This window comes from Miniopterus natalensis, chromosome 7 (genome assembly GCF_054644295.1).
Source record: "Miniopterus natalensis isolate mMinNat1 chromosome 7, mMinNat1.hap1, whole genome shotgun sequence".
In the NCBI taxonomy this organism is placed as follows: domain Eukaryota; kingdom Metazoa; phylum Chordata; class Mammalia; order Chiroptera; family Miniopteridae; genus Miniopterus; species Miniopterus natalensis.
This window is the reverse complement of record NC_142087.1, coordinates 37,904,200-37,930,366: the sequence shown is the minus strand read 5'-3', so window position 1 is coordinate 37,930,366 and position 26,167 is coordinate 37,904,200. Positions and strand designations below refer to the sequence as shown.

Below are 26,167 nucleotides of genomic sequence, written 5' to 3'. Positions count from 1 at the left end.
TCCTCTTCAACCACTTTTTGATTAATCATACCAGCACAAAAACTTTTTATCGTGATCCCCAAATATATGTACCTTTGTAAGTAGTTTTGATATACTGATTTATAAATAGGATAGACATACTTATACACTGAGTTGTGTATAATATGTAGCATATTCAAAAACTGAATTTAAATGAAAATGAGATATTTTTTAAATAATATTAATCTTATTCTATAGAAAATTGTCAAGTAAATTTCTATCTTTCCTTATGTCTATTAGTATTTTTTACAAATTAATCAAAAGGTGTTATATATTTTAGGTTTAAAAGAATGACATCAAACTTTCTCAAATCTCTTATATTATTAATAAAGTAATTTTAAAAATATATTATTTCATCTATATTACATCTTTTAAAAACTTCTATTTAGTATATATTTTAATAGATATATTAAGTATAAGTACAGTAGTTCATATATAGTCTTCTTTGACTTGCTTTTGTCACTCAGTGTTATGATTATAAAATTCACCCAAGATGTTGTGTATCACTCATTTATTTTCAATCATTTTTGTGTTTTACTGTGTGACTATAAAACAATTGATTAAGCTATTTGGTTTATTTCAATTTTATTAGTTTTATTTTTAAATGCTGCTATGTTGACATCCTAGTGCATGTCTCCTGATACGTATGTACAAGAATATTAGTAGGGAATGTACCTGGAGGTTGGGTTATTATGTCTTATGATATATGCCTCCTTAACTCTGCTTAAATACAGCCATTATTTTGTAAAATGGCTGTACCAGTTTACACTGTCACAAACAATGTGTGGGAATTTCATTGCTCTATAGACTTCTTTATTTATTTTTGAAGAATGAAAAAGTTTATTTAAAAGATTATTACTGAGTTTTATCTAATTGATTCAAACTTTAAAAAATGAGGGAATTTTTTTCTTTATAAGGACAGTGTAGTCACAATGGTTTTGAATTTCAGAATTTTAAAAAAAAATTCAGTGTATCTATGGATTATTAAAATCATGTGCCTCAATAGAGAGTTTAAAACCTATCAAGTATAGAAAAATCTTTTTTGGAGGGATTTGTTACTTAAATATTTATTACTATTCCCCCTTTCTAGTGCCAGGTGCTGTTCCTACTGAATCCATTCAAGGAAGTACGTTTGAAGAGAAGATATTTCTTCAGTGGCGAGAACCAATTCAAACATATGGTGTCATCACTTTATATGAGGTAGTATATACATTTGTTAGTAATTTTATTTTTTATTATAATTTCTATGATAGCTAGGCTATCTAGCATTTAAAAATGCATAATGGCATAATATCTTTTAAGAAGTTAATTCTTTGAGTAGTTAAAATGGTTATACTGTATAGAAGCAAAAAATGTAAAAATGAGTTTTTGAATTATATATATTTTAAATGCATATTTATAATGATTTGGATGTTTACAAATTATATATTATACGTAAATATGCTAGATAATATATTTTTGAATCAACTTTATTAAAAACAGTAAGTATTTTGAAGTATACATTGAATTAGGAAGCAACCACAGAATTCTATTTTTGCTTACTATAAAATATTTTACTACTGAATTATAGAATGCTGATTATCCAATTAGCAAAGTCAATAGATGTTGTCTCAGAAGTAACAACAGAATACTGTCTTTTGGTTTTTTAGTAGTAACAAAAATACATTAGACTTTCTGTGACATACTTTTGTCTACTGAGGCATATCAAATGGTTGAATAATAGATAACAGAAGAATTTGATGAATTGTTCAAGGAGGAAAATAATGGCAATAATGGGGTGACAGTCATCACATCTGTATGAGCATCCTTTTACGATGCCTATTGTCATAGAAACAAGCAGGTGCATTTTTTAAGCTAGCATTTATTTGAATGCAAATTCAACAAAATTATATGTTGTTAGGCTTCTAAAAACCTCGACAGTTCCTCCTATGGCATCTCTGCTTGAATACCTTTCAGAACTACCGACAAAAGCCTGAACAGATTAGCTGTCAGACAGTAATCACTGCTAAACCGTTTCATGACCCAACTAGCCTCACACTGATGTTTCCTTATACCTTTTGAAAATTGGTATTGAAATGCAAAAAAAAAAAAAAAAAAAAAAAATTTTGTTAATTGAAAGCTAAACAAAGTAAGATAAGAGATCAAAGAAAATGACTGTTATGTTAAGTTATTGATGCTGTTCATTGGCTGCTTCATTGTAAAAGAGCCGAGTATTATGAAAATCATGGCTTAGCTTCTATAGAGTGAAGTTTTATAATTAAATCAAACAAGTTCATGCTTTTGTTCTCAGTGAAGGGAGTATTTCAATGAATATTTTTGGCCCATGACCATTTTCAAGTCTCAGTTGGGGAGATTCTGGACATCAAGAATAACAGGATTTTTTTTTTTTACCAGAAAAGATACAGTCTTTGAAATTGACTGAAGTTCCAAGAAATAAGTCTAAATGTCCTAAGGTTCACATGTTGGTATCTAGACAGACTGATCCCACTGAACATATATCTTTGTGTAATAAAGTAACTTTAACATGGAAACAATAGTAATAATAATTCACAAGAAGACCCATTAATCTCTCTGGCTTCAGCAGCCAGAATCTCCCAGTTGAACACTGATCTAAATAAATGCTACTACAATGGGGATGTGTGAATGTGTCATAAATCAGAGTTTTAAAAATCAGATGTAGGCAAGTAAAGCAGGTTGGTTCATTTTTCTAGATACCAAAGAGAAAATGGCAAATGTGTGAACCAGGCTTAAGTAATTAAATATAAGTTTTCCAACTACCAAATCTTTCTCTCTCTTTTGTCCATGTTTTCTAGAAGTAGGAAGGAGGGAGTTCTAGGTTCCCTAGATGGGGTCTCAGGAGGGAGCTCTTCTTTAACTAAGAACACTGTACACTGTGACTCACCCAACCTGTGCCGGAGTCAACAATAGAGCTTCCTTCTGGAGCGAAGGATTGATGTCACACCAGACTAGGTCCCCTCTCTGGAGGACAACAGTCTCTGGGACAGACATCATGCTAAGGAAGTAGAACCATTGCCCAAAGGGAAGCAGGGGCCTTAGGGCCAGTGTATTCTGTCATAGAAACACATTTGAGCATAGGTAAAAACTGGAAGAAGAGCTAAATTATCATAGTTGGAAAAAAAAGCTTAGCAATAAACTATACAGGTGTTTCATAGGCAGGAAGCACACTTGGATAGTTTTCGAAGGAGAAAAGAAAAACATTGAATGGTGTAGGTGTTATAAATGAATATGCTATAAGTTCAGGTTATTCTCAAGTTCTCTTTATTTACCTCTTATGAAAGATATACACCAACCATTAATGTCATTGTACATATTTTGCCAGGAGTTATGACAATTGACAGCGTTAAAGCATTCTTCCGCTGTCATCCTTTGCCCCCTCCTTTATGTTCCCCTGATGTCCATCTTCAGCCTCTCGTACTAGCCTTTCCTTTCCCTTCCCTTCTCCATGCCTTTGTTCTGGCTCCAACCCTTCTCATACCTTATGTACCAATCAGCCACTTAATTTTATCAGGCATCTTCCTAAACCTGGATTGATAATTACATTCTTCTTCAATAGCTATAAAAAACTTTTTATGAAATTGTAATTATAACATTACTCTCTGAAAGGATATTTTAAGTACAGAAGTATTCAAAATAAAATATCTTTGCTTCCCAACTTCACTTTTCAGAGGTATCTATTGTTAATAACTAGATGCATGTCCTTGCAAAATTTATACAAGGTAGAAATTGTAGTGCAAGTTCATTTATGAATACAGATGGATAAAATTTAATAAATGTTAGCAAACTCAGCATTTTATTACAAGAATAATGTGCCTTATAAGACCCCCACCTTACATCATATAAAAATAAATACTAAATAGATTCATGATCTAAATATCAACATTAAACAGTAAGAACATAGAGGAAAATAGAGGAGACATTATTGTAATGTAGTTGAACCTTGAACAACATGAAGGTTGAGGTGCCAACCCCAATGCAATAGAAAATCCACATATAACTTTTGACTCCGCAAAAACTTAGCAGTCGTCCCTTTGTATCCACAGGGGATTAGTTCCAGGACCCTCCGTGGATGCCTGAAACCATGGATGGTACCAAACCCTATACATACTATGTTTTTTCCTATACACACTCCTTTTCACATAAAGGAAGCACTTCCCAGCTTCTCTCTGGCATATCTGAATTGCCAGCATCACTACTCTTGTGCTTTATTAAATAGTCAGGGTCACTTGAGTGCAGGCACTGTAATACTAGGACAGTGGATCTGATAACCGTGATGGCTAAGTGACTAGCAGGCAGGAAGTGTACACAGGGTGGAGACCCTGCACAAGGGATGATTCATGTCCCCAGGTGGGATGGAGCGGATCGGTGTGTATATTGCATCACACTCCTTGGAAGAGCATGCAATTTAAAACTTATGAATTCTTTATTTCTGGATTTTCCCATTTAATGTTTTCAGACTACAGTTGACCCTGGGTAATGAAACTACAAAAAGTAATACCCCTCTACTATCCCCCCCAATATTCTTTATCTTAGCACCCTGTTTCTTCTACAGAACCTTGTGTTTTAAAATCATTAATTTACTTAGTGTCTCTCTACCCAGCTCCAGCCGCCCCAGTCCAGATTCTTAATCACCTGAAGGCAGGGCTTGTGTATACCTGCTGAGCACATTGGTCAAAGAGTGTTTGTTCAATTAATCAACACTTGAATGGATTGAATAAATCTGATTAAGTAGAGAAAACAGGACGGGGATAACCTTATTGTGTTCCAGGAAGATGAAAGTTAGTGAACAAAAGCAGTGTGAGAAAAGCCCAGGGAGTGTTCATAGCAGAGTAACCAGGACAGAAGGTAATACAATGCCATCATGTCAAGTATTCAGAAATAAGTGGGGAGGATGTAGGCAGGTCTCAAACACAAAGTTAGGGAGCTTGGATTTTGTCTCCTATGCATTTGTGTCCCATTAAAGTTTTCAACAAGGCAGTAAAATAAACAGGACCATTAACCTAGCCCTGGTGGGCAGTGCTAGTCCTTATTTTAATTATACTCTGTCATAGTTGTTGAATTGCTTCTCTCCTTCCCCGCCAGACTGTTACCTCCTCCAGGGTATGTACCATGTCTGAACCACCACATGAGACCCAGCCCAGAGCACAGTGCTTGGTACATAAGGAGGCATGCAGTTAATATCCTCAACTGGCCGACTGAATGAATAAATAAACCTCGGGGGAGCAGTTCAGCTGCCGTAGCTTAGATCATCCTCTGGGGATATCAGAATGGGGAACTAAGTGAGCAGTGAGCACACAGCAGTGACATTGCTGAAGGCCCTCCCGCAAGCCGGGTGGTAGACTCGGTCTTGCCTCTTGATTCACAGTTACCTGGTGAGGGACATATGCGAGAGGGGTAACCACAGACAAGCTGCCTGACTCTGAGAGTGCCAGTCACCGCAGTGATTAATATATATAGCAAACATTTTTTTGCCAAAGCTTAGTTGACTGAATCTAAATATTCTTTCAGAGAGGTCTCCTTAATTATAATGACATGGTATAAATACAAGAAGAGAGAATGCCAGTTATCGCTTTGTATAATAATAACAGTGTTACTGTTCATGCACATAAATTATAAGTAAGTTTACCTACTTAAAAGCAAGAAAAGTGCTCAGTTGTGTAATTTAAAACTTTTGAATATGCCACATTTAAAAATTATGTCATTACAACCAGTAGAAGTTAGTAATCACCACTAAAATGTATGTTCTTGAATAGTTGATGAACTACTTACAGTGAAATTCTTTTAAAATTCATTTGAAGGGAAGAATCTAAAGGCACCTACGTTACATTTATTTTCACACATTCCAGACTCACCCTACATGCTTTGAACACCTGTTATGTGGCAAATATTGGGAAAGCTTCTAGAGTTGCACTGTTTGAAGTGGCAGCTCCTAGTCACAGGTGGCAATTTAAATTTGAATTGTAGTTAATTTAAATTAAATTAAATTACATCTTAAGTTCCTTGGCCTCGCGAGCGGCATTTGGAGTGCTCCATAGCCACTTGTGACTAGTGGCCACCATACTCAACAGTGCAGAACAGAGCACCTCCATCATGACAGAAAATTCTACTGGACAGCTCTAAAGAAAAGATGCAAATATGACCCATCGTGAGTGCGACAGTCATAGCATCAGGAGCTACTGACACATCTAGGATTTATTTTTGGAGCAGACTTCTTTGCCCACATTGATAAAAACACTGAAAAGTGTCCTTGTTTCCAGGAGACAGTAATCCTATTCAGTGCTAAGTCAAACTGTGGCCACTACATGAGAGATGAGGCCTTACGCTCGTCAGCTTCTTATCTGTTTGAGCTAGTTGTATATTATTTTGTGTTGAACCAACTGTAGTGTTGTTTTCCAAAATGACATTTTTGAAAGCAAATGACTTCAAGGTATTAGCTTAAACCTGAACTCATCCTTTATGTTCTAATCTACTGGCTTGAAGTTCCTCTGTCTATAAAAGTAATCACTCATAACAGTTTTGGCTGAGTTCCCGCGTCCCTTCACTGGGTCCAGGATTTGAAGAGTCTGAATGAATGGGGAAGTTTATCATAAAGCGCCTGACAGTGCAGACATCAGGAGGGTTTATGGATAAAGATGAAATCTTGGCCTATCTGCTCCAGATGTTTAACCGCTGTCTCGTTCTCTTGCAGATCACTTACAAAGCAGTCAGTTCCTTTGACCCAGAAATAGACTTATCCAATCAAAGTGGAAGAGTCTCGAAACTTGGAAATGAAACCCATTTTCTGTTTTTTGGACTGTATCCAGGGACAACGTACTCCTTTACCATCCGAGCTAGTACAGCTAAGGGTTTTGGACCTCCAGCAACAAATCAGTTTACCACCAAAATATCAGGTACTGTATCAGTCTTACGTGTTTTATCAGAAGTGGCATTTTGTACTTTTTCATTCCCATTGTCAAGTATGCAGAGCTCACCCAAACTTACACATCACATTCAAATGAATACTTTTGGATGTCTGAAAATCAGAATCATGGAATTAAATGAAATACTACAAATATTCATAATTTGAGAGCTTAAGATCCTTCTGTGTTAAGAAGTAACCACTGTCTCAGTAGTTTGCATTGGAGACTTGGGCATGAGCAGAAGGTTCTGTTCTGTTCACTCTTACCCCTTCCCAATCCCCAGTTACCAGAGCAGCAGTGCTGGAAACATCTCTGTAATGAGCCATGAATGATTGAGTGCTCAACAGAAAGACAGCATTCTATGGAGTTCAATGCCAGAAGGATCAGCCTTCCTTGGGACCTTCCCCATTAGCAGTTTCACGTCCTAAAGAGAGGCGACAACAGAGAAGTTGCACCAGGCACTTACGGCCTCTAGCGTTTTTGCTTGTAGACTCAATTACGCCATCCAACAAAAGATATAATTTGAAAAATATTTCTGGGCATATGCAACTGTGCAGAAAATTTCTTTGTGCTTCAGACTAGAGGAAATGGAGTTGCCATCTGGTGTGGGATATGTAACAGCAATAAACACTTTCCGTGGACATTTTATTTTTCCATTGTTTTCCCCTTTGGGTAGGAGAGGGGAAGTATTTGAGTTTGGGCTTTGATTGTTTGGGTTGGGGGCAGATGAGCAGAAGGCGGGTGAGGAAGGTAACTTAGTCAGGGGTAGCTATATAATATTTAGCCCGATTTTCATATATATTGTCCCTCATTCCTTGTTTTATAAAAGTTCTTGTTTGGAAATGAAGGAAGGGAAATACAACCAGAGTACTGTAAGTGTTCTACTGGGTTTTGAGGGAGGAAGGTTTGGAATTTTGTTTTTAAGCAATTATAACTTAAAGGGAAAATTTTCATTGTACAAGATTTTATTTATGAGCATAAGCTTGACTTGAAGTTTAATATACAGTCAATACTTGATATGAAGCATTAGGTTATAAGAACAACGTGGAGAGTCGTAAAGACGAAGAAGGCTTGGGAGGTTAGGAAAATAGCACATGTTGTACAGATGAGGGAGCAGAAAGACCACTGGCTTGCAGTCTGAAAGTATGGGTTCTGTTTCATTTTTCCATGTACTTCCTCTCTGATTTTGATCAAGGAATTTACTCCCAGATGTAAATTAAGATGATATTATCTGATGCATGAATTTATCACGAAGATTTAGAGAGGAAATGTGTACCAATGTGTATACCTCTTAGCCCTTTTTTTCTTTTCTTTTTTTTCTGTAATTTTCCCCCATGGATACCGCATTTCAAAAGATTATTATCTTAAAAGATGTGTTCTTTTAGAAAAATAATTCATTTTTACCATTTTCATTAAATTAAAATTCTGGTTGATATGGGTCTGAGCATTGTTAGCCCACCAGGTTCATACAATTCTATCCAAAAGCAAAGACAGTTGACATTTTAATTAGCCTACACAGGCTTATCAAGAATAACTATGTAATTTTTATAGTTCAAAAAATTACAATTTATGAGCCCCTATTTTCTACTTTCATGGATCCCAGATAGAGAACTGCTCTCTATACAAAATGTAATTCTGTATTATAAATTTAAGTTCATTTTAATGGAATCGGACTTAATTTTTAATGCTAAGAAAATCCAATAAATGGAACTGAGATATAACCTATGTCTTTACATGAAAGCTCTTTATATCTAAGAGATTTTTAAAACTATATTTGTAAAAAATGATCTCTAATGTTCTCACCAGGTACCTATCCCTGTGGGCCGTAAAAAGACCATGTGCCCTCTCACATCCCAGCCTTTATGAAATGATTTGTCTTGTTCATCATGATGACAGAATTACCAGAGAGCTCTGTTGTTATCTTCTCGGAATAAGAGCTAACCAGCCATCTAGAAAACAAAGAATGCCAGGAAATGACCTTGGAAATAGGAGTCACATTAGGAGAACTAACATTTATAGAATTATATTTGCCTGGCTCTCTTTATCTCTAGCTCTTTGAATTCCTATAACAACCCTAGAGGGTAATTTCCTATTTGGAAAGATGGGTAGACCAAAGCTCCAGAGATTATGTGCCAAAGCACCTCTGCTGGTTAGAACGAGGCACAGTGTAAAGTCAAGCCCAGGACTTTCTTACTTCAGTTGCCTTATCTTTTCCACTCCTTGCTTTTCCTGGGAGCCCACCAGTGGCCACTAATTTCAACAGGCATCTCTGGCTCCTACCATCTGCTTCAAACCCCTGATGGATTTTTGGTACACAAAAAAACTTGACTTCAAACTGTAAAGTTCAATGTTATGATCCTACTAATTATTTCTTAAATGGGCATTTAAAGTATATATTTTTAAGAAAAGAACACAAATTATAAACGTACAGGTCAATGGATTTTCACCAGCTCACTACACTTATTTAGCAAGAATCCAAACAGAAATTTACTAACACTTCACATGCCCTGCTCATGCTCTCTCCAGCTTTGATCTCTGAGATCAAAGAAGTCAGCATATACTGGTTTTAGCAGTTGTCCCTGATATTTTGTGTAGGGTATATATGTAACAGCTGCTCATGGTCAGTGGATCGCTGCAATTTCATCTAAGTGCACGGTGTTCTTAATGTTTTTTGTAAATGAAAGTAGACAGAAACTGAAAAGATAAACCAGAAATAATGAGTCTCCCATCTTATGCCTTTTTCCCCAGCACCCTCTATGCCGGCTTATGAACTCGAGGCCCCTTTGAATCAAACTGACAATACAGTGACAGTCATGCTGAAACCTGCGCACAGCCGAGGCGCGCCTGTCAGGTACCGAGCAGAGGAGGGCTGGGCTGGCTCTGGAGAGGTGGAAACTAAAGTCAAATTGATTAATTTCTCCAATGTGTTCTCTAGGGATATGCTGCAAACCTCAGTCAGCATGTAAACTCGTATCTTTATTAGTTCTAATTAAAAGAAATGACTGAGGAAAAGGCAAGTGCTTTGATGTGGGGTGATCAAGTATTGTGTAAAGAGTTCGAGGCTGCGAGTGAGGTTGTCTTTGAACACAAGGAACAAAAGCCCCAGTCTGCTGGGAGGTGGCTTTGCAGTTGGCTTGCAGCCATTTAGCTACCCAAGGGCACCTGACATCTTTGTCCTGAACTCTATTCTTTAAGTAGCCCTTTGTTTGTTTGTTTGTTTACCTGGGGTTTAAGTTTGGTTACCTTTTTTCTGAATTGACTAATTTCTTAGTTGAATATGTGGTGGATAATTTTTTAGAAAGAAGTAGACCAGCGATTTTCAACCGGTGTGCTGCAAGAGCACACTGGCATGCCACAAGAATTTTTAAAACATGTGATATCTGACGAAGTGACAATAGCCATTTGATGTGAATGAATCGAAATTATACCTGCTTTTGTCAGATCAGCAAGAAATATATTTTTTGGTGTGCTGCAGAATTTTAGTAATTAGTTTATGTGTGCCATGAGATGAAAAGGTTGAAAGTCGCTGAAATAGACTATTGGAAAGAGCATTGTGAGGTCTTTATTTGAACAGATTTAAGTTTATTACCAACATGTAGGTCTCATTTCTCATTCCATGATGATTTATATAGCCAAGAAATTACAAAGTGTAACTTTTACAGTGGATGAATAAAATAAATTTATTCTTCCTAGGAAGGAGCAAAGGAATGCCTGAATAACTCTTGAATATGAACTTGTCATAAGCTCATTAATCTATATAAATGAAATTTCTGCTTGTTTCAGAGGGATTCAGATGTTCTGTACTATGACAAGTGATTCCTTTCATAATAATCTATTACTTTCAACAGCATACTCCGAGGAAACATTTACATTCACAATTAAGGCTATATTGGATTTGTTTCCATGTTCCTTTTGTAAAATTTTATTTCATTAACCTTTTGAAACCTGGCTCTTTTCTATCATGTTTTTACTATAGTATCACGCAGTGATCAGTTGGACTTCTTGATCTCTGAGAAGATATATACTAGTTTTAGTCCACAGAATCAAGAGTAAGAAGAGAATAGCATTAGTTGATAGTGAAGTCACATCAGGGTAGAATCACAGAAATTATTTGAAAATCTACAAAATTATAGTAAAACTTTTTTATTTACTCCATTGACTCTCTCAGCATAATTTATAGCTCATATAAAAGAATTAGGATTGCCATTCATAGGTGCAGTTTGTGAAAACACTATGAACTATGTGAAAGCTCTATTCTAAACTTCAGTTATTATCACTGCTAGAAGAGTGATGCCACTGACACCACCCCAAACCTTAGGGTTGATTTGTGTGTGGTGTTGACTGGTTGCACTGATCTGAATGAGCCAAGGCACACGCTCATTAGATGGCTATCCAAGACCCAAGTGCACTGGCCATGGGTCATTCTTTTTTCGCTCCGGAAGGCTGAATTATTATTAAATGAAAGTTGGTGCTCTAACCATGGCCTTTGGAACATCATTTTTTCTGACCAATTTAACAGTTGCTCGGACTCAGCAGCAGTGGGCCATTAGGACAGGAGGTGGTGGTCCCAATAGAAGCATCACGATAAAATGAAAGGGTGGAGGTCACTCACGTTCAGTGCCTCCAGGCAGAAGGAGACTGAAATCCTAACCATTTCTCCAAACAGCCAGTTATTCCCTATTCTACTTTATTCCTGTATAAACTCATTTTTCACATCTTCTATTCTTATTGCATTGTTCCTTCAAACCCTTTCTTCAGATTTTTATCTATGTCTTTTAATGGATCTTTCCAAATCTAAGTTTTCAAATAATATTCCTTTGGGCAGGTTAGTCCTTCCAGGTTAGTCCCCCTTCCCTTCTTTGTAAATTGTCACCTGCATTTCAAACTGCTGTTCATATTTTCTGTCATATGTGTTGCTAAAGTATGATTTTATTGTTTCCATTTAAACCTTTCTGGTTGTTTTTGGAGACTTTGAAGCCTTACTAGTTCATTAATTATAAATATCCTCAGATATCTTATGCTTATAAAAATACAGACTCGAATGCTTGTCAGAGTATCCAAGATACAGAGCTTTTACCACAGGTCTTACATCATTTCGTCAGGCCCAACTCTCTACCTCTGCTAAGATTACAACTTAGGTTGTGACATCTTCTTTCACAATTGCCGTAATGCCCTCTGGTCCAAGTTCAGCACTGCTCTACTTTGATTAAACATCATGCTATTATTAGCTAAATATTCTTTGAATTTGACAGGGTCACTTTGCACTCTGCCTCTATTATACCTTCACCCACAATGTTAGCATCTGGAAATTAGTAAATTTACTATCTATGTTCATTATCTAAATCCAAAATGCTAGAACCAATTTCACCTCTTGTGGGACACTATTCAGTAAGCATTACAGGGAAATCCACCACAGACACTGCCTTTACTGGAAGGATGTTTGTCTTGAATGGGTAAGTTTTATTGCACAAATTTGAGAGAGGAAATTATCTCAGTCTCACCTGTCAAAAGATTTTTTGCAGGAAAGTAAATATTCTCTTCAAAGAATTCATTATTATAATACAACAAAGTGGGACTGATGATCTATTGAGTAAATAGAAGACCAATATAACTAGAAGGATTAGTTTGGGCGGGGGAAGCCTATAATACTCTCAAACTAAATGGGCTATATGAAAATTTTCCATTTCATTTAGTGTTTAGAGAAATAAGAACTCTGATTAGGGAATCATAGGGACCTAAAATATAAAGCCATAATGTAGATTAAAACATTTGAACACATCTGGAAATTTGCAAAATGCACATGTAATCAAACTGCAATGCAAGAAAGCGTTTCCCAAATGATAAGATAAATACTAGAAGAAAGAAGGGAAATGGAAGGAACATCTGTTTGCTTTCCTGGGTTTTTCACAGTGTTATGTGTTCAAAAGTACTGTCATTGTGTGATTTCCAAAACACATTCTTTCAACTGATTTGATTTTGTTAATCCATGTTCATCAGTGTTACAGATTCACTCGTACTTCGTTTATGCACTTCACTAAGTAAGGCATTGATTCCACTACGAGCACTCAGCGTGGTTAGTGCAGGTTCTTGAAATTGCACTAAACTCTCAATGTAAGCAATTGTTGTCTTTTTATTGATCAACACATCAGCTCTGTCACAAACAATTATTTAAATCCTAAGGTGGCTAGAAGAACACAAATTCCATCATTCCAGCTGGTAAATAAGCACCTAGGACAGAATTTAATGTCTGTTCATGGTTTCAGTTGTTGTCTTTAATAATACAGGGAAAAGCTTAATTTTCTTTTACTCATTTAGAGTCACCTCTTTTCTCTCTCTTTTCTCCATTGCTCATCACATATAGACACAACCCAGCAGTGAAAAACCTTGTAATTTGCCAATAAAAGAGCAGCTCTAAATAAAGAATGAGTTGTACACAAACTTTACACAACAAAAATTCCATCTGTGACTTTGTTTTTCACATATATATGTACATATATATAGACACACACTCATATATATATATTCTCCTGTTTGCACTATCCCTCATTAATAATGTATTATACCTTCTAATAATGGTCAGTATGCTTGAGAATCATTTTTGAGCCTAGGCAATGGTGTTTTCAAATGACTCTCATTTTGGTTCTTAGGACATTGTTGCTTCAGTTTGTTCATAAATGTTTTGGACCTTCGTGTCTCCTTAATTAAAACTCAGTGCTTGGATATGTTGATTAATTAAACATTCTGATATTTATTTCGATGAAAAGATAAAAGATTAAGTTCTTACTTTTTAACTCATTCATTCAGGAGATACTATTAAATGGAGAAGGACCTGTTACAGTTTTGTCTGTCTGTGGGGGTGGGAGGTGGGCAGTAATCACATCAACAACCCAGACACCTAAACATATGAAAGTAACTTTAATTTGTGGCAGCCACTTTGTTGTTATTCTAATAAAGGGAGCCCCAGTTATTTTAGTGTTGTGCTTTTATTGTCACTGGTAACTTATTGTACTGTGTTAGTCCTTGCAACCAAATGCTTCCTCAGTGGTTATATTTAAAAAGAAACTAGTGAATAGTTTCTGTAGCTGAGAATCAGGACAGCAAATAGGAACCTCAACATTAAGAATAGGGAAGAGAAGAGGGCATAAGGAATGGAAGAAATATTTTGTCTTATTTTTTTAAGGATGTGTTCTAGTTAAGTAAGATTTCAAATGAGATAAGAAATGTTTTCTATTATGGCAAGCATAAATATTTCATTCGTCCAAAACACTTCTGATTTTATTTTATTTTATTTTTTGTTAATCCTTACCCAAGGATATTTTTTCCATTGATTTTTAGAGAGAGTGGGAGGGACGGAGGAGGGGAGAGACAAAACATCAATGTGAGAGAGACACGTCAATTGGTTGCCTCCTGCACGTGCCCAGCTGGGGCCAGGGATGGAACCTACAACCCAGGTATGTGCCCTTGACAGGGAGTCAAACCAGTGACCCTTTGGCGTGCAGGCCTACACTTTAACCACTGAGCCATACTGGCCAGGTCAGCACTTCTGATTTTAAAAAAGACTTGTCTCATAGAGTAGCTTCAGTTTTACATATAAATAAAGAACTATTTTTATATAATATGTCCAGATTTTTATTTAATTGGTTTTGCCCTGAATTCATTATTGTGGTAGACTTTGCAAATGTCTGCTCTTTTTATTTACTTCTCTCTGTCAATTTTCCCCTTATGCTGCTTTGCCTTAAGTAGCTAACTAGGAAAATGTGAGCACATTTTAAAGCCTCATTGTTAACCTGGTTTACTCAAACTACTCATCAAATATTCTTTTGTAACAAATTAGACAGAAAATTAGAAGTGTATTCAAGGATGCTGTTTTTTTCTCACTATCAAGTCCTTTGTCCTTTGAAGAGCCCATACTGTTTTCTTAGAACAAGGTGAAGGACAAGTTTTCATTCCATTGAAGATAAATAGGCAGTAAAGCCATTGTATTTATTTTAAGGTAATGTGTTGCACTTCTTAAAATGTTTGTATTTGATCCTGGGGCTATATGGGAAATGAGATTTATTCTCCTTGTAGGCCATCAGCCTGCACTCATGTCCCTAGCTGGTTATCACACAGCAGTTTTTGTTAAAGGGACTCAGCACGAGGGTGGGAGTCAGGATGTCTGTGAAATGGCACCTCAGATGGGACAGCGAAACAGATCTTTTGACATAAAAACAAGAAAAGAGATCATTATTATTAATGAAAGGTAGAGATAATCACACATTTTGGTTTAAGAAGTTTCTAATATTAGGAATTATAATTGTTGGCATATGATTTAATACTGTTTGGAAGTTGAATGTTAAGAAGTATGGACCATTTTTTTTAAGCAGCAGCAATCTTCATGATTGCCTACCACTTATAAGTCCAAGGGAAAACATGTTCATTCCATTACTACCTTCTTGGACGTCCCATTCTCTTCTGTTTTGTGTAAGGAGCCTTTGAGCTATCAACATCATAGGGTTCTTGTGAAGATTATATGAGGCAATATTTTTAAAACATTTCAAGCCATACTTCACACATACTAAATACTAGACCTACTATGGAAGTGTTTTTTTCTTACGCAGCATGCTTCAGACCATGTCAATGGGTGGTTTGTGTTGTTTCTTTTCATAGGACCAGCTCTGGTCCTCTGACTTTTCTTTGTGTGTTTCATTTAATCCAAATCTGATATCATGAAAGGTCTAATTTTACATGAAAAATAAATTAAAATTTAACAATTGTTTCTATCAATAAAAATCATAAATAGAATTTCTGTAAATTCTACTATCTTTACCGGATTTCAAATTTTGATTGCATCTGGCTACCTTTTATTTATGCATTTCCAAGTTTTTAGGAACTGCTATTATAAGTAGGAAATGAACTTTCTGCAGGCCTCTGTTCTGTAAAACAACTTAACTCTTTTGAAAGGTTAGGTGTTTCCCTGTTGACCCCTGAATCATTAGTTAATTATGGTTATTATCAGATCTACTGAAAAAAACATAAGCATACAACAAAAGGAAACTGACCTTCTTTATATGGCTGCTCTAAAAGTAAAATTCACAATATGGCATCCCAGTGAAGATTCAGTGAGACGTTTTACTTGCTTGTCTCGATGAAGTCCAATGTTCTGTTCACCCTCGAAGAATCTGAATCTCTCCACTTTCTTCAGAGAAAGATATTTGTGGTGCAGGTGCCATTTCACAATTATGTTAGAATTGAATCCCCAGATTTCACAAATTTTGTTTTTTTCTTTTTTCATGTTTGTGTAGATAGATGGTAGAGGTAGCGGTAGAGGTAGAGACAGAGACAGAGATAGATGAGAGAAAGAGAGAGAGATTATTGTTGACATTATTACAGATGTCTCCAATTACCCCTCTTTTTTCACCCTCCACTCGGCCCCTGCCCCACCCCAGACCTTCACCACACTACGGTCTGTGTCCAGGGGATATGCATATATGTATATAAGTTCTTTGGATAGTCTCTTCCCACCCCATCCTCCCTCCCCTCTGAGATCTGTCAGTCTGTTCCATGCATCCATGTCTCTAGACCTATTTTGTTCATCAGTTTAATCAAAATAGTTTCATCTAAGAGTTTGATACTGGCTCAGAGGAGCCAGTTAATGATTTAAAAATATTTATTACTAATGATTCACAAAAAAGTGTATCCCTTTATTTTATTTTATTGCTGTAATGGCAATGTTATTTTGAGAAAGAGAAAACTGAAGTGTAAAATCTCACAATGCAAAGTTTGCCTTCAGATACAAAGATTCTATAACATACATATAAAAGTAGCTTCATTTTTTTTTTTTAAATATATCTTTATTGATTTCAGAGAGAGGAAAGGAGAGGGAGAGAGAGAGGTAGAAACATCAATGATGAGAGAGTCATTGATCGAGCCCGTAACCCGGGCATGTGCCCTGACCGGGAATCAAACCCCGATCGCCTGGATCCTAGGTCAACGCTCAACCGCTGAGCCACGCCCGACCGGGCATAAAGTAGCTTCATTTTAAATTAACCTGTTAGAAACTGATGTATAATTTCCAGATCTAAACAGTGCTGTGCTCTAAATTAATTAGAAACTACCAAATCTACCAATAATTAATAATCAAGATCAGTATGGCCTAAAACACAATATAGTGTCAGGTGTCACCTATAGCCTTTTGGACAGGCAAAATCACTCTTTCCTCCTTCGGCATATTCTAAGGAGGAAACTACTCTAGTATCAAATGATTACTCTGGGCCATATAATTTGTGAACCTAACTTTGAAATGAGCCACATGATATAGAGATGGAATATCCTCTTTGGAATTAAACCTAGTTTCAAATCCCAGCTCTCTCAACCACTAGCTATGTGACCATTACAGATTTCCTAATCCTCTGAGCCTCGGGTTCCTTATCTTTCCAAAGCAGGGATAACACTGTTGTATGTCATGGAGTTGCTACGATTACATTTACCGCATACTCACTAGGGTCCGGGCACTGTGCTAAGCACTGGGGATGCAGAGGAGCTTGTGATGGCGGGAGTAAGTCATCCAAGGATCTAGGTTAGGAAGGACAGTGGGAAGATCAGCGCAGCAGCCTGCAGGATGGACCAGAGGGGCGGGCGCAGGAGCGGGTGAGGGAGGCGCAGTCTGCAGGTCGTGCTGAGCCCTCCCAGCCGGCCTTCTTTCCCAGTAGGCCTGGTTAAGATATAGCTAACTCATAGGGCTTGAAGGGAAGGGGTCTTGTAAATGCCAAATGCTAATTTTTAATAGAAACCAGATTTAGAGAAATCAAAACCATTTAGTCCTTTCTAGAAAAAATAAAAAAGAGAGAATGTATTTACTAATCAAAGTGGTGATGTTGGCCATTTAAAGTACTGTTAAAGTGAATACTGGAACACTAGAAATTGAAAGTCTGGCTTACCAGTGACCGTGATAATTTATTGGAAATTACAGATCGTCTGAATATTTTTCAATCCATATTTTCGTAAGCGGTAAATATGTGGCATTATTAGTCCCTCCTGTTCAGAAGACTCCTCTGGATCTTCCCCTCTTCTCTATGCCTTCCATCTGCGGCATTACCCTGGCCTCTTTGCCCTGACCCTGTGGGAGTCACTTCTGTAGTGATTATCATGTGTGTTGAGGACGTATGCAATGCCTATTGAATGGGTGCGGCAGGGTTTTTGCTTATTGAAAGCCAGAGTGCAGATGCTCCTCAGCTCCTAAAGGAATGCCACGCCGCCAGCACACTCAGCAGATGATTGTGGCTAAGTCTTGACCAGGGCCAGGGAAGAACTAAGTTTTTGATCAGACTATTTCTCATTCCTACTATGCCCAAAGGAACCCTTGCTTGTCGCAGAAAAGATAAATGCCTGCGATTGGAACTAGAGATTACATGAACGCCCTTGAGTGTCATTTACAGCAGAGGCCATCCGTTACACACAGCTGCCTCCCTAGAGGCCAAGCAGGTGTGCTGCGCATTCCCCGTCACTGACCAGTAGCCCAGAAGCCATCTGTCACGGGGAGGGAGGTGCACATACAAGTTGATTTCATTTTCATTTTCCATGGACAACAGAGAGAGTTACATGCTGTTTTTCCCCCTCATCTCTCTATGAATGTGAACAGTGGAATAATTTCAAAGTAGTCTCAATTTTAAACCCAGAAGTTGAAAATGCCTTGAATTAAACTGTATATTGCCTTACGAATCTCAGAGCTGCTATGCCATTTGCTCTCAGGAACTGCTGGGTCTTCCGAATCACAATTATTGATTCCAGGGAGTTTAAGGGATAAATTTCTAGAGGTGTTCTAAGCTAAACTGATGGCCTTTGGGAGAGGGGATCTTGGAAATTTTGACAAAGAGTGACTGATTTGACTATATAGATGCCTCACTTTCACTTTTTTAAGGTGTTAAAATCTCAGGTGTACACGAGAAAAGATTACAAGTTCTAAGAGACTGATAAAGTCACTTATGGGGCAGATAGTGAAAGTTAACCCTCTGTGCTGCTTAGAGGCACAGCCTTTTCAAGCCCAGGAACAACTCAGAGAGGACCTGACCACCTGCCTCTCCTTAACACTGCTTCTTAATCCCATTTCAGGGGGAGGGGCACAGTCATATAATAAACTCTGTTTTATATCATTCTCTTCAGCAGAACATTTTCTCAACCAGCACTTACAAATAATTATTTATCATGAGAACACAAAAATGCTGATTCACCTTGTTTCATAAAAAATTAAAGTATATGTTTTATATTTTATGTTATAAAATATAAGATATAAATATATATTATATTATTATATTATTCTTATGATGGTTACCTGTATTTAGTTTTCATCTACTTAATTAAATTAACATTCAATTCTTCAACCTGTAGTAAAAGGATTAGGAAGGGATGTTAGCTTTTTTCCATATTACCATATCCCCTTTTAGGTGTTCTCTATGTCCCAGTTCTTGCATTTCTCTCCTTTTACTGCAAAGTGTTTTCCTGTCCAGCATCAGTGTTTCTTCTGCTCAATGAGAAGTGAGAAGAGCTCTCTGCAGTTATGAGTATCTCATTAAAGTTCTTTTCTTTATAATACTGCAAACTGTTACAGGAAATTTTAGGGTTGACATTTGACTATTATTCATTCATTCTTCATTCATTCACCAAATATCTATTGAATGCTTTTCTGTTCAAGTCTCTGTGCTAGGATGGTGCTGAATGCTGCAGAGAAAAGTCCAGGGTACTCTACCAGCATCTGACATAAGGGTGGAATTCCAACAAGGGAATCAGGATGTGCGATTTAAGCTGAAACCCTAAGGAGAAGTAGAAGATAGTCATTGAGGAGCTGGAAGACAGGTATAGGTCCACCAAGGAGAAGAACAACCTATAAAAAAGCCTGAGATGCCCTGGCCAGTGTGAGTCAGTTGGTGGAGCATCGTCTCATGCACCAAAAGGTCACTGGTTCTGTTTCCAGTCAGGGAAAATGCCCGGGTTGCGTGCTTGATCCCCAATACTGGGCCTGCAGGAGGCAGCCAATTGATGTTTCCCTCTCACATCGATGTTTCTCTCTCTCTCCCCCTCTCCCTTCCTCTCTCTATGAAATCAATAAAAAAATTTTAAATAAATAAACCTGGGATAGGAGAAAATTAAGAGGCAAACAGTGGTCATCCTAGTAAATACAATTAAAAACACATGCAGAGTAAATGAGGTTTGACCAACACGCAAGAGTATTGGATTTATGCAGTTAATGCTGAAAGTGAGCATTTTCCCAGGTTAATCATTATGTAAAATTTATGTAAATATCACAGGAAATGCAAAATGATTTTCATAATTTAGCCTCTATCATTAGTACCTCAGACCTAATTTAGTGTGCAATGAATGTTTATTGACTCGAACCTCTTCTTTTTCTTACCAAGAGTAATTATCACAGAAGCTTTCATAGATAAGAAGCTGAAGGTTTAAAGCTGCCTTTTAACTAGCCAGAATATCAGGAGTAAGAAGGGTTTTAAATTTATATTTTCATCTCTAAATAAAAGTTAAATACATTGACCCTTCCATATAATGCATATGCATAAAAGCATACCCTGCCTTTATCCTTGAATCAGCCTCTTATGTTTTGTTAAATGAGAAGAGAAATTCAGAAAGACTCCTTCAAATAAGCCACTGCTACAAATTCACATTCCATCAGGAAGGTGACTAGAGTCTTGCCCGCCTGTATTAACTCCTTCGAAGACCTGCCTCCCTTCTCACCTCTCACTTCTCGCCTCGCACCCCACTTTCTCCTTTGCTGCCTTAGTGCTTCTGCTTTTCCAGCTGTCCAATCGGCGCTCCACGCTGGGGCTGCAGGGATCTTTCATTCTGCGCTCTCTCTCTCTCTCTCTCTCTCTCTCTCTCTCTCTCTCTCTCATACACACACACACACACACACACACACACACACATTCTCCCTCTCTCTCACTCAGTTACCCTCTGAGGTGTAGCCCAGATATCTGCTTCCTCGGAGAGCCTCCTCTCGCTGCTCCCCTGGCCTACCTAGGACTTGCTCACCTCACTGTGGTGACTGCTTGCTCTGCTAAACTGCCCTCTGTGATTTAACCTCTGAATTTCCAACCCTGTTCTGCACTGGGCAGAGCCCTCAATTCATGTTTTGTTTTTCAAGAACTAATTGGACTGTAAAAGGATTTTTAATGGGACAAAGTTATGATTGCATTTTCACCTTGGGTCAGTCGTTGGGCAGGGACATGGAGGAGTAAATGGGCCCATGTGCTTCCAGAAACGCAGGGGTCTTGGTGGGGAGAAAGCTGGCAGGTGATTCTGTGGTGCTCACTGTGTTCTCTCCAAATGACTGAAGTTTAACTTAGACTGAGTGGAATCTTGTCTCTCTGATGTAAATAATTCATAGGACTTAATATCTTAGGAAGATGGTGTCACAAATTAAAAGAGCATGTAGCATGGACCAGAAGCTTTGGGCTGACATCTGGGCTGTGTTTTTGCTATTGTGTAGTCTAGGCCATCCTGCGGACTCAGAGTCTTTCTTCATTTCTGTAATCAGAGTTCATATGCAGCTCACATATCTCACAGTACGGTCATGAAGATTAACATAAGTGAAAGTTCTTTGTAAACTGATAAGCTAAAAAAAGGCAAAACTGTAATATTAGGATTTGCTTAACAAAACATGTTGACTGGATTGCTATTCAGTCTTTATTCCCTTTATTCCTTGCTTTTTGTACGACGCTTAGCATTTCTAATCATTACCACCCTTTAACTTACACCAATATACTGTGATTATCACTTTAATAGGATCTATGTTCTAATAGTACAGTGACCCATATTTTGACAATAATTTTTTAAATTTTATTGACATTTAGAGAGAGGAAGGGGGAGAGAGAGAGAGAAAAAAACATCAATGTGAGAGAGAAGTATCAATTGGTCCCCTCCCACACATGCCCGGGGGATCAAACCTGAGTATGTGCCCTGACCGGGGAATCGAACTGACCACCTTCTGGTACACAGGACGAGGCTCCAACCCACTGAGCAACATCAGCCAGGGTGAGAGTAATTTTAGGGAAGCTGTAATAAATGTGTGTTTGGTATTAATATTGTATATGCATTCTGTAGAAGATCTTTTGTTCCATCAAACACCAGGGAGATGAGAAGTCATTGTTGATTGGAATAATTACAAATAATAGCTCTTTCCTAGAAAGAAAGGTACAGAGATATGCAGCCAACCACAGCACGGAGTTTGGTGACCCTGGATTTAAGTCCTGGCCCCTACTTGCTCTGTAACCTTGGACAAGTTGTGTAACTTTTCTGAGTCTCATTCTGCTCATCAGTTAGATGTGAGTAATACTAATATCCACCTCAGAGGAGGCAGGAGAATTAATGACATGTAAGAAAGCTCTCGGGACAGCATTTAACACACGTGTTATCTCATCAATGTAGGAAAGCTTTTCTTATTTATCATTGACACTGTTCTAGCCTGTAATGATGGCAATGACTTGTAATAATGTGGTATCCTGGGAAATTTTCTAGGTTCTAGTACAATATTTTTGAACCTGAGTTATGATCTTCTGAGCAGCTTGTGATAGAGGAATAATAACTTCAATAAAAATAATAATCATTGTTTCTTAGACTGAGTAGCTCTAGTGCACCAGGCCCATGGGTGGTCCTCTATGAAATGATTTGTAGCCATCCAAAGCAGACTCCCTAGTCATATGTGAGCACCCCCATCCACAGGTGAAGGAACTGAGATCTGGGGAGGTTAACAGGCATATCTGCTGTGCTCTCTCTGTGCAACCTTACATGGCTGGGACGCCACATTAGCCAGCAGGAACTGGTCCCCTCCCAGGAGCCATCCCCACTCCCCTTCCCTCAGCCCACAGGCATCTTCCTCCAGACTCTCTTTGGAACCAAGGTGGTTACACCTTCCTTTGCAGACATTGGCTATTCTGAAAATTAATATTATTTCTTTACTATCTATCTCTTCTAGTGTTAAAAAAACAGATTACACCTTTGTTTTTAGATTATGACCATTGGACTCTTGGGAGTTAGTCCTGTTACTTAATTCTTAGAAGTTAGAAACATGGTTTCTTGTTGTTTTCTTCCGTATTTCTTCATTAATATTTTTAAACTACAGCTTTGTTTTTGGTAGTCCAGCTTTATCACAGTCTGCTCAATGTGAAGGAGAGAAATTTTGAGGACTTGAATAACTTGGATTAAACAAAGTTGTTTTAGTGTATTAGATTGTTTTAATCAAGTCATCCCATCTTTTTTTGTTGATATATATGTTCCTTTTTATTTCACCATTTTAAAAGTCTCCAGAGGGTCAAGAAAGACAAAACCAGTTGTTTTGAAGTGCTTACTAGTAGCTTTTTAATTGTTCCCTCTTACTTATTGAAGAAATAAACTGTAAGAACACCTTAAACCTTTTGGACTAAATCTTCTTTTGTCACAGTTCTTGAATCTTTGGGGAAGGTTCTATCCGTGGCAAAAATTGTTTAAGGAAAGGAGGTCTAATATCTGACTTCCAACCTAAAACTTTTCCTTTTTTCATTGGGGTACACATAATCAGAAATGCCATTCAGTAGTGAAGCTTCAGTTTTGTATTCCTACATTGACCTGGGTATTTCTATTACTTACTGTAGCTGAGTTGCTACAATGTGTATTAACCAAACCATGCTGGATCCCTTATTCCCGTCACTGCCACCCTTCCCCCACTTGATTTTAGGTGAATTTTATTGTATTAAAAAATAATACTCTGGATTCCTTTACTGCCAAGAAACAAAGATCATTTTTATTAATGTTCCTTCTAGGATGATAATGTCAGCCATCTCTTTGAAAATTCATTTTGGAAACTAAGTTTGTTCTTCAAGACCCTTCAAAAGGAGCTTTAAAAATGGCAGGGGAAGATAATAATAATAGAGTATTTGAGCTTTTATACAATGAAACTTAATTTAACCTTCCCTCTAACTCCATTTCAAACTTGCTTTTGTGCATGAAAATATAGTGCATAGCTTTTCTTCCCTGATTTTTCGGGGGGAAAAAAAAAAAATCTTGCACATAATGTCCTCTGAAAGATCCTCTGTATGAGGTCAGAACGCCAGTCTTCCTACCATGGCCTCAAGGGCAGGTTCAAGTGAGCCCAGACCCCCATACTCAGAAGCACTGGCCAGGCCTTCTGTGGAGAAAGCCAAGCAGTGAGGCTGCCTGTGGACAGGGAAGGCAGGAAATGGCCAAATTCTCCCACCACCACCCTCCCAAAGAAACAAAACACATCTGCAACATTTTGATTTGACCTTAATGATTAAAATAGATGTCAAATGAGATGCTAAAACTGAGAAATTATGGATCTTTGTATGGAGGCGTGATGACAGGAGGTAGAAAGAATAGTTCTCAATCTGCCTGACAGATTAGGAGAGAGGTGGAGGGGAACAGAGACCAGAACCCTGCGTGTTGCAGGCTGCTCTCCCCGCCCACCCCAGAGAGCCTCCGCTCTTCCTCCTGGCCTCAGGCGTCTCAGGCAGGGTGGGAGTGGGGACAGTGTAGTTCTGCCAGCGGCTGGGCAGCATGAAGCTGAGGGAAATCTTGCCACTCTAGCGTTCCTCTTAGCATCATTCAGGGGACCCTTGGGACATGCCTGCCAGGACTTCCTCGGGTATCTGAGCTTGGTCCCCGCCCATGACCTTCAGTCTTCTCTACTGTTGATAAAGCATCCTCGTGGGTTCTTGGAAGCTCCTCTGTTTTAGTGAGTCTGATGGGGAAAACTTGTTGGAACTTGGAGGGGTTTTGTTTGTAAATGATTGGAGTGAATGGAGACTGCACTGGGAATCTAAAGACCTCTTTATTTGGGGGAGAAAGTTGGTGGCTGTAGGCAGTGCAGGGGCAGGCTTCAGGTGTTACTGGTCTAGGAATGTTGGGGCACGCAGTTCAGGACAGATCTCAATGAAGCAGATGCTTCAGGAGATTTTGATGTAGACTTTGACACTCCTCCCCTGTGCTCCCTTACACTGCACAACCCTTTATCAGATCCTTATCATCGCAGCAGTTCTTTGTTTGAGTGGCCTGTTTCTAGCACCCTTTAGGCTGGGCTTCTCAAGGACAAGGACAGTCTGTGCCTCATTCCTCTTTTCATTCTTCCCTCTGGCACAGGGCTTGATGCATGAAAAATACTGTAGAGTGAAATGATGGAGGAAACGTGAATGAAATAATTTTCATTTGTTAATCTTACAGCTTGCCTGATCTTGTACCAGGAGTTATAAAATATTAGACCTGGGAAGGGCCTTAGTGGGCAGTCGATGATTTAGTGGCAAAGCTGGAACGAGTTGTCTATGGTGTGTGACTCCAGTTCAGGTTCTCTCCACACACCTGCCTCTTTGATGGTGGGATTTGCATTTCAGCTCACCTGACCTGCAGTATCACTACTTTTAGGAACTGAAAGATTTAGGATTGAATGTACTACAAACATATAATAATTAAGATATTTAATGTGGCTTTGATAGTATTCAGTTTCTCTTTTTATTCAAGTCACTAGCACTATTTAAGAGAAAATGCTTTGCATTAACAATAAAAATAAAGTTAAAAAATAAAATGAGAAAAGGCTTTAATAATAGTAGCTGACCTTGAATTATAACTTTTGTGAAATTGTGATGATTAAGTTATGATAAACTTGAATGAAATAAAATGTGCAAAGAAAAATGTCTTTACTTGTTAAAAAAGGGAGAAGTCACTCTTAAAGATGTTCCATCTAGGACTAATTTACTAGAAATTTGGTGCCTGTTGTGAAGATTAATAACAGGTGGCCTTTTATGGAGTTTCTCAGCCTGAGTCTAATGTCCTAGTTGCTCTTTTATTATCCCAAACCTCCATAACTAAAGGATTTTTTCTTCCTGCCTTTTGTTCACAAGATGGAACTATAATTGAGTTCGTATTTCTCACCCAACCTTTCAGCTGTAATTAATATTTTATTATATCAGATTTTATCTCTAACTAGCAGAGCAGCAGGCTATTGGTCCGAATGCTCAGACATGCTCCACGTGCACACACACATGCCTGCGCACACACGCGCACGCACACACTTGCGCAGAACAGTAGTGACCTACACATGCTAAGCACACTTCTCGGGATGACTTATGGCCGAGAGAACATAAAGTGTATTTGTGGTGCCCTGCAAATATTCCATGGCAATATATTGCCAATCTTACCTAGAACAAAGCAGAGCAAAGAGAAATTAAAGTTGCTAACACAGAATATTCAACCCC

General features: G+C 37.9%; 1 protein-coding gene across 1 annotated transcript in view; it reads left to right on the top strand.

The window, feature by feature from the left end:
* Positions 1-26,167, top strand: part of PTPRM (protein tyrosine phosphatase receptor type M) — a 617,147-nt gene that overhangs the window by 359,427 nt on the left and 231,553 nt on the right. The window contains exons 9-11 of the mRNA XM_087818949.1: positions 1,109-1,218; positions 6,725-6,926; positions 9,684-9,786. Coding sequence (XP_087675075.1) covers positions 1,109-1,218; positions 6,725-6,926; positions 9,684-9,786 — 415 coding nt within the window. The remainder of the gene's footprint in view (positions 1-1,108; positions 1,219-6,724; positions 6,927-9,683; positions 9,787-26,167) is intronic.